Source organism: Atta cephalotes (genome assembly GCF_000143395.1).
Source record: "Atta cephalotes unplaced genomic scaffold scaffold00041, whole genome shotgun sequence".
NCBI classification, from domain to species: Eukaryota; Metazoa; Arthropoda; class Insecta; order Hymenoptera; family Formicidae; genus Atta; species Atta cephalotes.
This window is the reverse complement of record NW_012130105.1, coordinates 63,486-81,473: the sequence shown is the minus strand read 5'-3', so window position 1 is coordinate 81,473 and position 17,988 is coordinate 63,486. Positions and strand designations below refer to the sequence as shown.

The 17,988-nt window shown below is 32.1% G+C and overlaps 1 protein-coding gene across 1 annotated transcript in view; it reads right to left on the bottom strand.

The window, feature by feature from the left end:
- Positions 1–17,219, bottom strand: part of LOC105622156 — a 34,431-nt gene extending 17,212 nt beyond the window's left edge. The window contains exon 1 of the mRNA XM_012203586.1: positions 15,939–17,219. Within this exon, the coding sequence (XP_012058976.1) occupies positions 15,939–17,219 (1,281 nt within the window). The remainder of the gene's footprint in view (positions 1–15,938) is intronic.
- Between the last annotated feature and the right edge of the window lie 769 nt (positions 17,220–17,988).

Sequence of the window (17,988 nt, the reverse complement as noted above, 5' to 3'; positions counted from 1 at the left end):
ATCGATTAAAAACAATATGGTTAAGTCTTGCATGCGAGACTTTCTAGACTTAAGCCTTTTCAGGTAGAAATCCACATGCAGCGGCTACTTGCTAAAGGTTAACTGCACTCACATGCAAATGTATTCTGCGGATTAGCACACGAGCCGTAACGGCACAGCTATAATTTTTATCGCGTATACCTATCGCCAATTTTAGCAGAAATGTATACTTAAGTGATACCTATTTATGATATTATAGACTTCATGTTATATAAGTTGCGACGATGACATAAAGGCTTTTGCGAAATTTTCTCTAATGGCTCTAGATCTTTCCTTTGCCATATGTCTCTATTTAACATTTATTGAAGTATACAAGTCTTCGTGACTACTGAACATCCTGTATGATTATGGAAAATTGGATTTCATGAGAATGCAAGTCTGTAAAACGTAGGAATACATGACTAAATTGATGCGTTAGTCATGACTACTAAACATTATTCGATAAGCAACATATTGCGTTTGAAAGATATTACTCAACTTCGTATTTATTTTATACTACCGTGTATTTTTTTTACATTTATTTTACCTTCGTATTTATTTTGCATTTATTTACCATGTGCCAACATATTTACTGCGTTCGTTAGGTCTTGCAAAAACTAAATTTTTATAAAAGAATCAATCAAAAATGTTTATTTTACAAGACTTTAAAAAACTGAACATTTCAGAATTCAGTATTTAACACTCGACAATTGTTAATCTATAAATTAATTTTATATTTTAATATAAACCTGCAAAAAAAAAACGATCAATTAAAACTTGATGTGAAACGTGCATGATATGCAAAAAAACAGAAAAAATATCTACTAAAGTGGATTTTATTAACCAGCAATTATTTATTATCCAGCAAAGGTTAACACGACCCGCGTGCAGAGTAATCCTGCAAACAAGAAATACACGATTATTCACAGCCCCGTCGCGTCGTGATGTCGGGAATAAACGTCGAGAGGAAGTGATAGTCAAGGTCACGACAACGTACAATGAATGAGAATTTCTCAGGCGAACGAATGAACGAACGCACAATGTATCGATCGATTTCTTTCTCACAGCGCGTGTCTCGTGAGACTTTCTCCTTATTTCTAAAGATTGCGAGCGAAAGAACATTCAAGCATTTTATTTTCTTTTTTCTCAACAGCAAATGTGCCTCGCGAAACGCATACCGCACATTCTGCTTCCGTCTAATAAATATATAACAATTAACAAAAGCCTAGATTATATCGCACGCAATGCAACCCACACGGATACGTATACTATGTGTAATTATGACATGAATGCAGAAGTAAGAAATGTTTTTCATACGCTGTTGAAAACAATTAAGCGAGCATTTCGAGCATCTTAAATCCCGATATCACGTAAGTCAACAATTGAGAGAAGAGAAATTTCATATTTTTATTTAACTCTCCGACTGCAATTTGGATCTTTTTGGTATAAGCGAAATTTTATTCTCAAATTTCTCCGAAAAAAGGATTATATGAAGTTCTTAAGAATTAAAAACTATTTTATAATAATATAATAATGACATTAAAAAGTAATTCTGAATTTTTCCACAATTTTTTTCTATACAAAAAAGATCTAGATTGTAGATAGAGGGTTAAAAATAATATAAAAATATTAATTATATATATATATAATTAATATTTATATAATTAATATATATATAATTAATATTTATATATATATATATAAATAATACCAAATAATATAAATTATAATATATTATTTCGAATCAACAATTCTTACAATATTTCCAAAAATGTTTGTGTATCACAAAAGAAAAAAAAATATTAACGATTAAAGATGCTGCAAATAAAAAAATAAACTGTCAAAATAAAGAAGAAGACGAATAGAATGACAAAAATATGAATATCATTTATAATATAACGATAATTTCATCATATATCAATTCACGATCTTAGATAGGAAGGAAAGATGCTTGGGAAGTACGATGCCGGTCAAGCGGTATGTGAAGAGAACTTGTCACGCGCGCACACGTATATGCGCCGGAGAAATTTACCATTTACATGTCAAGGATATTTTACTAAATAATAAATGACGATTTCACGCACTCTTCCTGTCTCTTTCTCCGATCAGATTAATTAATGACTATCAGGTTTGAGTAATAATCTCAGAATTTTCAAGATTGTCACTCTTATCTACATTTCCTCGTTACGTTCATGACAGCGAGATCGCTCTATAATTATCCAGAATAAGTAAAAGAAGAATATGTCAACCTACATTTAAATGACGTCAGTCTCTCAGTTAATCTCGGTCTTGCTCATTGATAATTAATAATTATGTACATCAGCTTGTTGACTTGAAAAGTGCAATCATGCAAAAACATAATACTTTCACAATACATAGAATTCAATGGAGAATTTGTTACTTTTCCATAAAATCTTATCAACATTTAATGTGTAAGTTTAATGTAAAGTTTTTTATGTTCATTTCTATCAATGTAGATTAACTTTAATCTCTCAATTTAACTTATTTTTTATCATCTTCTAGTTCTAAAAATTAGAAAAAGAGAAAGAGTAAATTACCTCGAGATTAAAGTTGATTTATATTGAGAAAGAGAAATGAACCTTACTGAAATAAAAACCCTCCATTAATTATATGGAAAATTGGATCTCGGTGAAATAAGTTAGTTTTCACTTATAATGCAGTTTATAATGTAATAAACAGATATTATATGCAAGGTTACGATTAGTTTTTAACTATGGTATATCAAAGACGCTTCGTGAGCACAAGTTTTACATTTATGACACACCATAGCTCGAAAATTATTGAACCTTCTCTTGCAGCACAGTGCTAGCAATAACATTGCTGCAATATTTTGCAATGTTACTGCAATATTGCTAGAACGTTGCAATATTGTGATAATATTACTGAAATGATCTATGGTGTACATTGTATCTGACTTCTTTTGTATTCACTATATTATAAATTACATTATTATATATAAAAACTAACATGTTTCACTGGAATTCAATTTTCCATATAATTATCGGGAGTTCTTTATTTCAGTAAGAGGTGTAAATTACACGTCAAATGTTGATAAGATTTTATGAGTAGTAACAAAGTAACAAATTTTCTTCACTGAATTTTGTTGTAGTAAAAATATTATTTTGCGTCATTGCTTTTCAAGTCAACAAACTGATGTTATAGTAAATTATAGTTAGCGCCTTTTAGTTTTTCCGGTTTTTTGTTGTTTTGTATAAATCAGAGATTAGATATACAAGAAATCGGAAGAATAGTACATCTTTCCTCTTTAAGAATGCAGAATAGTTTTTACGCATTCGCGATACCGATTTGCAGCCTTGGCTGCGGAAGTATGCAAGCCAACACGCACGTGTCACACAGGTGGGAACGGTAACGAATCGAATCGTGAGGAAGGCAAACGAGCGAACGACCGAGCGAGACTCATTAGAGAGTGTTCGTACTCCATGGCCAGCGCGCCGTGACCGGCTTTCTCATTTACTTCCAGCATATTCTCGTCCGCGTGAGGGGGGAAGGAAATGCCTTGGTGTTGCTTGCAAACTCTTGAGTCACCAGCAAGGTCGTCGTTTCCGATGGATGGATGCGAGCAGAGAGGTGATGCCAGCCGAATCTCCGTCAGCGTTCGTTTCTCGCTCAAGTCAGCACCGTTAACTCTTCTCTGAATTATTTATTTAATATTCATTGCGATATAAACCATTTTAATATTTTGCGCGATAAAAATCTTGTGATTAATGCGCATAGTTTTGCATAGAAACGAAAGTTACCATAGAAAAAAATAATAAAGCTACGTGAATTGGAGAGTAATAATATAGCTATCATTTTTCTCGCCTCACTTTTGTGTATAATTAATATGACATTTCGTTTTAAATTGAAAAGTATAAAAAAGTATAATATAATATAAATATGTATGTAATATATAATATAACATAAAAAATATATAATTTAAAGATATAAAGTGTAAAATAGATCAAATTTCTTTTTACGCTGATTTTTGTAAAAATTATAAAACATGTCAAATGTTTCCATAATACAATTTATTATTTTGCTTCAGACTATAAATGATAAAAATATGATTTGCCTTGTTTCTTTTATCGATTTATATTTTAATTAGTATCAGTTAATTCGGCACTTTAGTTACGGTCGATGACATTTCATATTTTTCATTAATTAAAACATCCGGATTTATCTACCTATTGTCAATTATAATTAGGAAGAACGCTATTAATATCGTAAGTTTACCATTAATATCATAATTTCCGTGAAATACGACATTTGCAAAGTTTCCGCTCCATATGATCATGAAGTACGTCGTAATCATAAAATTTAATTTTTCAATTATAACTGCAACTGATTAATTCTATCGAAAGTTATAGTTCTAATTCTTATTAATTCTATCGTAAGACCGACACGTTTGACAATTCACGCGGTTGACGACATCCTTTTAAAAATAATATATTTATCTCAAAATGTTATACAGGAAAATTTGTGAGAAATTTAACACATTTTACATGTCTCAAACGATCCATTTAAATTTTTGTATTAATTTAATACAAAGTTAATGTTAGAAAAAAATTTTACGTTATTCTTATTACGTTGTTCAATCACCTACTTGATAAATTGTTATTTAAAAAATGTTAAATAATCGTGTTAAATTAACATTTGGACACTAAAAAAAATTTCTAGTTAAAAATAGACGAATCAGAAATTTCTGATTAAATTTATTAGAATTCTAGTTGAGATAACCGGAATTCTAGTTGATACAATATTTCTGGTAAAATCTACTAAAATTCTTATTTTTATCAGAATAATTATATTAATTAGAATTCTAGTTATCTCAATTAGAATTCTAATAGACTAATCAGAAAATTCTGATTCGTCTGTTTTTTACCAAAATTACTATTTAATCCAACCAGACCATTTTTCTCAGTGTTTATATTAAAAATTCAACACAAAATTTTATCAAGGTCTTAAGTAGATCGATTTTGATAAAAATATAAAATGTTTTCACTATGTAGGAAATATTTTCAGACATACATTAGATTTACATATAGCAAAAATAAAATTTAAAAGATTTAATTATAATTTACGACCTTAATAATGACATAATATAACAATTGTGGATAGAAATAATTATATTATCGATCAATCGATCTCGTTTCCCTATGGAACTAATTAAATAACTCTTCTTTTCAGGAAGTTTCTATTTTCCGTTTACTCACGGTTTCACATTTTAAATTAATTATAAGGCGAGAAATTAGGAGAACGTTAACTATATCGTGACTTTTCATAGCGGCGATTACATATAGCGAATTATATTACGCGGCGAATGTTTTCGATGCAAATGGCTGGAACAATCAAGCAAATCGCAGCAATGGCGCTCTTAGAAAACCGTTGCTTCGGCGATTTGCGATAAAGTAGAAATTGCTACAATTTCAATGCAAGTGTGTTATTTTATATCGCGCACATAATCTCATGCATAATCTATTGGATTGAAGCAAAGGATAGCGCTATATTTCATTTATATTCTGTTCAGATATTTTTAAGAAAATTTAGCAATTATATCATTTGATAGAATAGAGAACACTTCAAGTTTTTACGTTAAAAAGTTGAAAATTGTTACAAGTTTTTTGGATCACGTGACAAATCCAAAAAAACAAAAGTGAGAAGAACATTTCTCATTTCATTCAGTAATTTTCTGTATGTAAAAATTATATCAAACTGACAGAAACTCAAAAAACATAGCGACTTTTTGAAAATAGAGATTTTAAACTTTAAAATTTTTTTTTAATTTAAATTTTGTTCATTTTTAACAAAGTTATTTAAATTTTGAAGTTCTTAATGCTAAGAATTTTTTTACAGCTTATATATTTTAATTCAGAATATTTTTCTTAAACTGTTCAGATTTTTTTTTTTTAATAAATAAAGTGTAAAAATCTATATTTTCTGTAATAAAATATCTATATTAAATATTATTAAATATCTCTTTCTTGCCAAATAATTCTATTTTGCTTCCCATTCTTATTTTTCCTGTTTTTTTTTTATATAAGTTTACTAAAAATAAATGACGATTGGTATTTCGAGGTAAACTTTCAGTGTTTAAAACAAATAAATAAATTACACGATTTCTAATTCTGCAATTTTATCGCAGGAATGAAATAAAATACGAACTATTTGTGAATTCATAGGAAATATTATCAAATGGTTCACTAGATTATGAAGCACTCTGGAAAGGACAATTTTGCTGAAGATCTAAAAATTTAGCTAGATACAGATTTGAAAATGATTTAGTTAAACCATCAAAATAATTAATTATATAGGACGCTTAAATGTAGTAAAGAATGACAACATTTTTGCAATTGTTCAGCATTGCTTGATATTTTTATTTACAGAAAAATATATATTGTACACAAATAATAATGATTTGTTTTAAGCACTTCAAAAGTTTATATATCCGCAATCTATCATAAGTTTATTACAAATATCAAAAGATTATTCAAAATATATTCTAAATCTTCAATTTTATAATATTCTTCAAGAAAAAAATTAATTCTTTTTTTGAGTACACGTTAATGAATTTTTCTAAAATTTGTAATAAATATATATTAGATTGTTAAAGGAAAGAAATTGCGTATAATCATTTTTTTTAACAACAGAATATTTTTCAATATGTACATAATTAGTTTGCTGGATCAATAAAATTATTTTCTGAGCTGTATCTAGCTAAATTTTTAGATGCTTCATCAAAATTGTTCTTTCCATATATCTTCAATCGCGTTGTATCTAGCGAGCTGACTTTCGCCTATTATTTGCGAGACACTCACATATCGAATCATTGCGATGTCCGCGATGTTCGAGTCCGCGGTCCGAACATCACGTGCGATCGATGAAGCGTTCATTCTTAACCGACTCTTCCATGTCCGTCGATTCCCGATCATCGCCAATATAATTGCGTGCTATAACCATTATGCGTGTCATTATCGATAATTCACTGCGTTTTCACTACGAGCAGCGGATCTGTTCGCTGTCGCTCGCACATACTGCTCGAAGAAGCTCAGTGGGATTACCAATATAGACAATAATTGCATTCCGCGGCGACATGGCGATTTGTCCACGGCGGTGGTGTGTGCGATTAAAGAGAATTCGAACGAGGGATTCCTTCCGATCTCTTCGTCTTGACTTTCGCTCGATCGACGATTAATGCCGCCGGCACGAAATCATGATCGGGACAATATACAAGGTGTGCGAGAATGAAACATCGTTTCCTCGTAATTACTACTCATTTTTCGACGAATTTGAAACCGATCTTTTACTCAGCGAGTAAAAATTTTTCCGCTCATTTATTAAAAAATAAATTTTGTAGTGAAAATTTTACTTATTTAAAATAAAAAATATTATTTTATTCTTTGAAAACAAAATGCTTCAAGTATTCAATAAAAAATATTTAAAAAAATTTTTTTCTGAAAAATATAATTACAGAAATAAACGTTGAGATTGGAAAATTTTAACTGAACGTTAAAGTAGAGTCTCACGAAAAATTGGCACACATGGAACGATGCAATTCTTATTCATAGAAATAGATAAGTCCTAATTTCCTGATGATGATTACTCTCTTTTTTCCATCAAGTGAAATGAGAGCTGTAATTGAACACGTAATGAATGATGATATCGAGGTGAGGCCTTAGTGAAGGGAAATTCTATCGAGTCTGCGGGCGACCCGCATCAAAAGATTTAAGTCAGTAGGGAGGATGAGAACGCGTGTAGGTAGAATGAATGGCGGAGAACAAACGAGAGGAAGAGAGCTACTCCTCCTCTTTGCGGATTGCTGTGAGAACATCTCGTAAGACTCTTGTTTCTCTCAACAGGCCCCTCGCGAGAGCCTTATTCGAGCAAGAAAGCACCACCTCATTTCCTTACAACAACGACAGTTTCACAACGGAAACTGGTCGGTTGCGTAATGTGCAATTGCTCGAAACAATCCCGGGCCCGAAATAACAAAACATGCGATAAGGGACGGAATGTACGCTTCGGATGCTACCTTATTCATATGAGCTTCGCGGTTAATGGGAAAAGATAAGAAAAGCGAATCACCGTTCGTTTCATAGAATTGCGTCTTTCAATACGACACAAAACTTCGGACGGCTACACGCTGTAATGTACAATGGTTTTTGTATTGCAAATCAGCCTGCTGATCGATCGACAAGAAACTATATCCACTTATGTCATATTTTACGTTTCAAACATGGAATTCCTTGTTGTTTATAATACATCATCAGCTTAATACTGACAGAATCGTCCAATACTTAAGATAGAATTTAAGTTATAAGAAATTATAGATAAGAAATTATAAATAAAGATTTTTACAAGTATATTGAAGAAAAGATAATAAAAAATTTATTTGTGGAATATAATATTTATTTTATTAAAATATAAAATTAAATATGGCAAAATAAAAATTATTTCTAATAAATATAATTATTTTATTTTTTTACAAGTAATGAAAATATTTCGTTATACAGTCTCTTTTATAACCAATTTTTTTATAACAAATATCAAAGAAAATGTCATAGATAACATTGACTTCTAAATACTTCAACTTTTTTTTTCTTAATATAGAGCTTCAAAGACACAAATGTGGAAAAACTTAACACAATTTCGAAATTTATTGTATCATAAACAACGAATACTTTAAATGCTTGAAAAGAAGCATCCGATATACTATCTAAAGAAAAATAACATGTTTTTAAGTATTATAAAGCTAAAATTAAAGTCAAAATTATATTTGGCAATAGAATGTATATTTTACAAATTAGTCTGAATGAGAAGTGTTGATATAACATTAACAAACTACTTTAACATGTGCTATGCAAACTTGGCTCGATACTCGACTGAAAAGATTCAAGTTCAGACTTCTTATTTGTCATGATACACGCATTATGATTCGTTGCGATACACGAAGACACAACTACACATATGGAAACTCGTCGCAGTTTAAAAATAGACCTCTACATCTTTCCTTGATCCTTTCCTCCGACATTGTTGAGTGCTTTGTAAATTTCGTCAGTTCGTGTCATTTTTCATTCTATACGGAGAGATTCGTTTCTCAATTTTTTTGTAACTTGGAATAATTTCAAAAACAACATACTACGTTAATCACAATAAATCTTTATCTAAGAAGCAGACGGAAGCAATTTAAAAATTAATTAACGATTATCTATATCTTCGTCAATAAAACAAGTTTAATAAAACAAGTGCAACATTTATTATCGTTTATCATTGTTTATCACAGCTTATCACTGACCTTGGTCATCCTGCGGCGATTATTAAAATGTACCTGATTATCAATGTTAAATTATCAGTTGTTTTTCTTTTATTGTTCGAATTTTGCAATCAAAGATTTACATAACTAAAAAACAAACAAAAATATTCACTTCATACATAATTACTGATATTCATTTCTAGCGTTAATATATTCAAGCTGAATTTTCATTATTATAGCTAAACTTAGTCTTTTATTTCTTATCTTTTATTTAAGTATAGTACTATATATCATAAATGTTAACCCTGAATATCTAAATGTGATTATAAAAGACACGAGATTAATTGTTTGCAAAGTTTACAGTATTTATACAGTATTTACATAATTCGTTTTTATTTTAAGATAGTTTTAAGTAATGTCTTACGATGATAATACGACTCTGTGATTGGTTTATGAAGATTGTCTCGAGACGATCTTAAATTTAACAATTGACTCTTATGAAGCTTATATTATGAATATTGACTTATGACATTTTAAGATTTATATTTTATACTTAAAAATTTATTTACTTATACTTCAATTTTTTAATAAACTTATATTTAAAATCATTTATAACCAATAAATATCCTAAAAGCTGTTTCTTGTTTCTGTCTAAGAGTTTCAAATTTGTATTAACCGATGAATCTAGGAAACTACTTCACTTATTTACAACAATTTGTTCATAAGAGCAATAGCAACGATCGCTCATCGTTACGTGACATTTGACGTTACTCCAAACTCTGTAGTTTCATCATTCTTCCAACGAGAAAACACGGAATTTTGCATGAAACGACAGTTTATTTGAACAAGCGAAAATTGAGACATATGTAGAGATATGTATATAAATGTATATTTAATATATGAAGTTTTGAATAACGGTTTTATGACTATTTTTTAATTTATAAACTCAAATTCCGAACATACACTATCAAGATTTATACAATTTATTTTTGAATAAATGATTGTTAAATCTTTAAATTTGAATATCTCATTTCCCAACAGTTTTCTTGAATTCTATTTTCATCGATTATATTTTATTTAGATAGAGAATGTATCTGATTTTCTCAAGATAAAGTTCCTTATAGATATATATAAATCTATATAGCAGAAAATCTAAATATGACCTTTCTTTTCCACCACCAAATCACTAATCCTAATAAATCACTAGTCCTAATCTTGATTTTGCGATAATACTACTTTTAGACTTAGGAAAATAAAACTATTCGGACATAGATTTTGTAAGCAAGTTTGTTCGCAGTTAGTGATTAAAGAGCATGCGACCGCATACTCGGCTAGAAAATTGATGTACTTGCTCAAAACTCTTGGCACGGCAATTGCCCTATCGTGCCAAGAATGCACGACCTCTGAGCCTCTAGTGACCCGATCTCGGTTGCTATCAACTTTCGAAATTTTCCGAAATGTTTCGATTTTATTATAACTATAATAATTTTCTTTAAATTATTTTTCTTTTTTCTCCCCACAATTTGCTCCTTTTAATAAATTTCCCTTTATAAAATTAAATAAAATAAATCTCAACAATAAATTTGTAACAAAAAATATGTGAAATTATTAATAAATATATATATAATTTCTTCTTTCTATTTTGAAAAATCAAATTTATTAAGTATTAAATATAATTATTGCAGTTTCTTATAATTCTTATAATTCTGGTAGTATGCAATTTTCCTAGACACCTATTCAGTTATTATCTAATATTACTGTATTCTCATTAGTTGTGCCATTACTGAATAAGAAATGGACAAGAACTTGATAGAGTTTTATTCTGTCCATTTCATGAGCAGTTGGCTTGCTTATTAATCAAGCTAATATCCATTATTTATTATTTCAGTAAATGGATTCAGATTTTACGCAACTTTTGTATGCAGTAACTGCAAATAAAGCATTACATCCTGATTGAGATCCTAAGTAGTTTTCTTTCTCAGTTACTAGACAGAAGTTAGTATAACTGTTTAGCAACTGCTCAAAAAATGCATGAAATTTCTATCAGAGTAATTGTCCAAATTTAATTACTGTAGTTTCTTTGTACTTTTTTTCACTATAAAATTAATCATTAGGCTTTTTTTAATTCATAATGTTTCATAAGTTGATTAAATATTTACTGATATAAAAAATTCTAATTTACAATATAACATTCTTATCAAACATTATAAATGTATACTTTGAAGTTGTTACATGATGCCAACCGATGTCTTATGTACGAGTATGTACCATTTGACAACAGATAAAATAAATCGAGAGCAATTATATCAAATATGTCAGCCTCTGACTCACCGAATCATTCATCATCCTTCCGATTAATAATATTAGTCATATTTGAAAGGAGATTGCAAGTAGAATTTGACCTACGGCACAAACGACAGGATCGATTCTTCCACGATAACATCGAGAAGCACGAGTTTATTTTTAAACGAGGGTCTCGCTAATGCGCTCAAGCAGAGGTGCGCTATCCAACATCTGGCGGAATAGAAAAATATTATCCTTGCCAAGAGGGCAACAGTGGAAAGACGAGAGAAAGAGCGTGGTTGAAATTATTCCGCGGAGCACAAAAATTGAAGCTTGTGAAAGTGAGATAAAATTTAATTATTAAAATGTTAATTATTAAAATGAATTTAACCCGACTTTCGGCATGGATATGTAAAACGTAGGAATATAGAAGAACCAGTAAATAAAGTAAAAAAATAAAGCAAAAAAATTCCTGAAAGTCACTTTTTGCCCATTTCTACCAATGTAATTTTTTAAATTTTAATCTCGGTTCAACTAACTCTTCATCTTTTTCTAATTCTAAGAATTAAAAAATGATAAAGAGTAAACTGAGATTAAATTTAATCTACATTGGTGGTAGAAACAGGCATATGTGTCGAAAAAGAGTCCGAAAGACTACGTAATCGCGCGAAGTCCGAGATTTGCGCACCGCTGCTTCGGAGGAATCACCGCAGTCACTACGGAGCGTGCTCAATTTCCTGTTGACCTATTTATAACGCGCCTATCCACGCCGGAGAAGCCACGGCATACTTCTCAAGGTCCCGGATCGCTCGGCTGACTTATAGTGTAGATAGGTAGGTAGATAGGTAAGGTAGTCCAGTGCAGCCGTCACCTCGACGGGCACATCTGCCACGAACGCGGGCCGGCAAATGCACAAAATTGCGGACTGCATGAAATGAATATCGCGGAACTGGGGCAGCTTTCCGGCCACTTTTATCACTTGCATGCGGAGAAGTCAGACCGATAGAAAGACGAAGAGACATGTGTATAAATCTCTCCGCAGAACACGGAATGCGGTGTCGCAAGCTTAATAGCGAATCGATCGATTTCCGCAAAATTGCTACATGACTCTATCTCGAGTCAACATGCCCATTTTTCATCGATTCACCGTTACGATAATAGCGTGATAGATAAAGCGATACAATTTATTTACGTCCATTTCATGCTTACGAGACTTCCTGCTTGCAAATTTTAATTGCTACAATCTTTAGTTACACATCTGTTATTTCCATATTTATATATGTTTTGCTATGTTCAAGGATTAGTTTGAGAATGTAGTTTTTTCAAGTAACTTTCATAACTTTCATTTAACACTTAGAACTACCGATTAATTTCTACTATTTGAATATATATATATATATATATATATATATACATAAAGATGAATCAGATGCATGTATAATTTCTGCAAAAAGTGAATGGAACTAGAAATTTTATATTTTCCGCATAAAAAAATAAATATTCATATAAAGCAGTTTAATAAGGTTAATATTTAAAATATTTAACAATACAATTTTCTAGTTGGAATGAAAATTTTATCTCAATTATTTTTAAAGAAGAATATATCTACTTATTAAAATAATTTTTGATTCAGGTCCTAAATCATCACCAAACTTTTTTGTATCATTTTCAAATATAGAAAAAATTGTAATTTTTTTCATATCTTCATTTTGTTTAAAAAAAAAAATGTTTAAGTAATCTTTAAAAACGGAATATAAACAAACAGACAAAATAGATTAACTAATTTAATCATATATTACAATAGAGATTATACGTAGATACAGTGTTATAAGATTGTGATATGTGAATACACAACTAATGTAAGTAAAGCTTAGATGATATGAGCTAGAGTAGTTTAGTATTTAAATAAGAGTTATAAACAATTTAAAAAAAAATGTACTGTTTATTTAGATAATTTTTAAAAAATATAAATCAGTCAAAATAGTTATCTTTGTTTTGGTTAAATTCTAGTGTTAAGAATAAAATTGACGAAAATATTTTTGTATTAAACATGCTTTTCTTATTCTTATAATTTCTAGAATAGATATTCAAGCAATTGATAAATTTATTTATAAAGCGGGTAATTTTTACGAAGTTCTGATAACAATCGAGAAAAATGAAGTCAAAATGAGAGAAAAATGAGATTCTATGATAATTATACGTCCTGATAAATAAAGATAATGATTTATGTGCTATCGTGACTATTCTGAAGTTGCTACATTTCTTCTGCATTTGTAAATGTCACATATGTAAATTGTGTGCGACCATGAAATTTTATAGAAAAGTACATTACAGCAAGTGCTGTGCATCGTCCAAATAGTCTGATTCGCTTGAAATATTTTCATTTGTCAAAAGATGTCATCGCTTAAACTTGGAATGTAGAACTATTTCCTTGCCAATGAAAAATTCCACCGTAGTTTCCAGGTTTCTTCCTACTTTTTGTAACAGCAGTTAATGTAAAAATTTGTGAAAACAGGTAAAAAATAGATGAGAAAATAGATTGTTTTGTATCTTCTATTTATTTGAGATTTTGCGTAAAACATTTGCTAACACTTGCATTTTCTCCTTTCGCTATTTATGCGATAAATGTTATCTTTATCGTGTTGGAGTTATATATCGCTCACATGACTCAGAATCACTGAATTGCGAATGAAAAATTCCACTTCCGCAGCTTCTTTCGTTTCGCGCAGTAACTGATAGACTTTAATGATTTGAAGACCAAGGAAAAAGCTTTTTTAACAAGATCTACACAGAGTGAAGATTTAATGCGTTTTTGGAAAATCGGGACAAAAAAAATACATCTTCCAATCATTCATTGCCAATGAGTAACCGCGTGATTACGAGTGGAATTAATTTCACGAGGCTACGCGTTCGTGCCAGGTAGCCGTATCTAATCTCCATCGAGATATTAATCTACAAAGATAGAGCACATTCCATACAGCCAGATACAGCGAGCGTCCGTTTCGAATTCGCGATTGTTGTTCATGAACAATGGCGAGAATTAAGAAGAAGCAGATTGCCATACGAGAGAAAAACTTTCTAACGAGCCTCCTTTAACGCAATCAAATATGTATCTTGAAATCTGATAGTATCCTCGATAGGTGAACGTCCGGATTTTCGTTCTACCGTTCAGTAAAACAAAAAATATTGGGTTGTCCGGAAAGTTCGTGCCACAAAAGATTTAAATTTAATAAAATGAAATTAAAAATTTAAATCTTCTGCGTTTCAATTTTCCTTCAAAATCGGCACGAACTTTCCGGACCACCCAATATTACCTTAATTATTTAATTTTAATCCTTCAAACATCTTTTCGGTATATTAGATATTCGATATATTAGATTTTTTTTTCCCATGCTTTTTCCAATGCATATAATTCTTTTAAATAACACCCTAAAAAGAATATTCTGCTGATAAATGGAAAATTCCTCATAGCATTTCCTCTAAGCCAAAAATCTTTGAATCAGGCGCGTGTATTTATAAGAAGTATTCATCTATAAAAATGAGATCACATAAGTTATGATCAAAAATAAATTCCTCTATAGAAAATTCTATTATAATAATTCGAATAGCCTTTTGAAATAAAAAGATATAAAATGCACATTTATTTGTTAGAAGAAGTTTGTTATTTATGTGTTATTTACTATCGTAATACATGTGTATGCAAGATATCCTTCTAGCATTGAGAGAATTGCAATCCTAAATCAAGCATTACGGTTATACGAAATTCTTTTACTTTGTAGAGTATTCTCTTGAAGTCATATATAAATAGAAAATCCTGACATTGATATGAAACTAAAGCTAACTAAAGCTAAATGACAGAATATTTTTTTTTTTGGATGAAATACATACATTTGTTTGATATATTTCTTATACTGATATATTTCTTGATGTTTGATGTTTTAATTGAAAAATAATTTTTTACATTTAATGTTTATTTTTATAAAAATTAGGCTAAATATATTATAACTCGGTTTTCCTCATAGTATGGTATTTAAAAGTTACATGACGTAATTATTTAATTTAAGATATATATCTAATACATTTTATGAGTGTTTATTTGCACAAAATTGCAAAGAGAAGGGAAGAATATTTTATTAAGGATCTATTCCAAAAATACTATCCTCTTCATTATCTATTGATTTCTAGCGTTGAAATAAACTTCCATTATCAATACAGTTAACTTTTAATTAATAGATGATTTTATTTAAAATTTCTTTTTCAGTATAAGACGATCAATATTTCTTTTACGCAAAATCGATTATTAATTATTTTTTCATACGATATATATTATAATAATAATTTCTCTTTCCATCAAATATCACCTTACCTTGTAAACCTCCGAGAAGAAGCCCGCACCGATCTTCTCCATGTAGAAATCATCCAGGCGATTCAATGAAGCAACGGCATGCCTGAGTGCCTGACAGGACGCCCCAGTGCGCCTCTTCGAACTCGAGTCCTGAAACGTCTCGCCTGAGCAAATCGTCAATCCATGCACAGCACCACTCTCCGTCATTTCCGTGGGCCGCCAAGGAGAATCGCGGCACTTCTCCTTAAACTCCTTGTAGCTCCTCGGCGAGCTGGACAATTGCAGTTCCGTGGGCAGATCCTGTGGTAGGCAGGACGTGCAATTCTGCTGCAACATGTCACTACTGATCCTCCTCGTCGTCCAATCTTTGGACAGCGTTGAAGTGGTGAAATCACTTTCGCAGCTGTCATCCTCGCAAGGCGTAGTAGTGATCGCGGAATCAGCGCCATCCTTGACATCAACCACCTTTGAAATCGCTGACTTCTGATGCGCGTGCAAGTGATCGCTCACAACTGGCACATTAGGTGCGCCATTCGACGTAAAATAATTCGCGCACGTGTCCGTCAAGAGGTCCTCGTTATCAGATCTCTTTTCGCCTGACAATGGCGTATAAATCATTTCGGAAGATCTCGCGGAAGATAATTTGGCAGCAACCGTAACTGAGGGGGTGTGTCCTTGCAAGCACTTGGACTGCTGCTCGTTACATATCGTCTGACGTTCCTTGTCGTTCGGAGACTCTCGATTAATAATCTTCTTCACAGTTTTTGTATAGTCTCTCGCACACAACTCGACGTTAAGATTTCTCGCAGTTGAGGTAGACTGCGGTCGTCGTGATCTACCGACGCCGGTCTTCGAGTAATTCGAGCAGTTTTGACCGGAGGGACTCTTCTGCATTGCATTGGCGTGATTCCTACCAACTTGCGACAAACCTTCTTTCGGCAAACACTTGGCCGCGGTCTTGGAACAAACAGTTGCACAAATCGTTGTTATTTCGTCAGTCCTGCAAGGTTTAGGGGATTCCATCGTGATGGATGTAGTGTCCAACAAGTTGGCAGGCGATTGCAGAGAGTTGCTGGAAGCCTCAGAGACAACGGTGAGCGAATCGTCGGCGTTGTCCTTCGTCGGTCGCCAAGGTCTTACCTTGTCGTCGGCATTCACTGTTGGTGTCTTCTCCACCGAGAAGCACGGCAGACACGATGCTGTGTCCGTCGTCGCCGGCTTGGTGCACGACTTGGCTGACGTTTGGCCACCGTTATTATTAGGCGGATCCGGCGTGTTTGACGGCGGCACTTTCCCGAACATCTTCGCTGTTATTGCCACCAGGCGATCGCGCAAGATGACGCGAGACGACAGTAGCAACAGCCCTGCGTGCGTCGCATCACACGCGACCGACTTGATGATGCGCCTCTCGACAGTCGTCACGATGTCGTCCTGCCGTATCCCGCGACGAACAAAGAATAGTTTTGTAAAGATGCTAATTCGAACAGGTGGCTGCTTAAACTGCGAATAAACGCAGTGATGATGTCACGATTCGAATGTGTTCAGATGATGAGCAAGGCTCCGTTTTTGCAATGTGCTTTGCGTTCGAATACGGTACAGATTAAGTGAGATAATCAAAGAATTGCGTTTGCGACTTGATCAAGCAACATTCTCAGAGCACATCGTAGTGTTTTAATTGGCAAAGAAATCGATCTTCCTTTCTTTTTTCGTATATTTGAGAGTGCTTTAAGAAAAATTTAAGGAAGTCAAGGTTCTGTTGCTTCGCCGATTAAGGGCATTGGAACTCGTAGGAAGACATAGGTATCTCGGAGCAGAACGACGGAAAATCGTCTCTTGCGTTTCTGATACAACGTTGGAAGACATTCGTTTTTGACGAATACATTCGAAGATGAAGGAAGCGGAGACGAAGACGCAGGTTTCGCGTTCGACGCTAGTTTGTTTTCTTTTTGGCAGTGGCGTCACGCGTTGAAATCACAGTCGATGGGTCACAAACAGACGTTATCCCTCACAGGGCGAACCAGGATTCGAAACGAAATGTAGGAAGAGCGCGGTACCGGAACTTGGCACGATT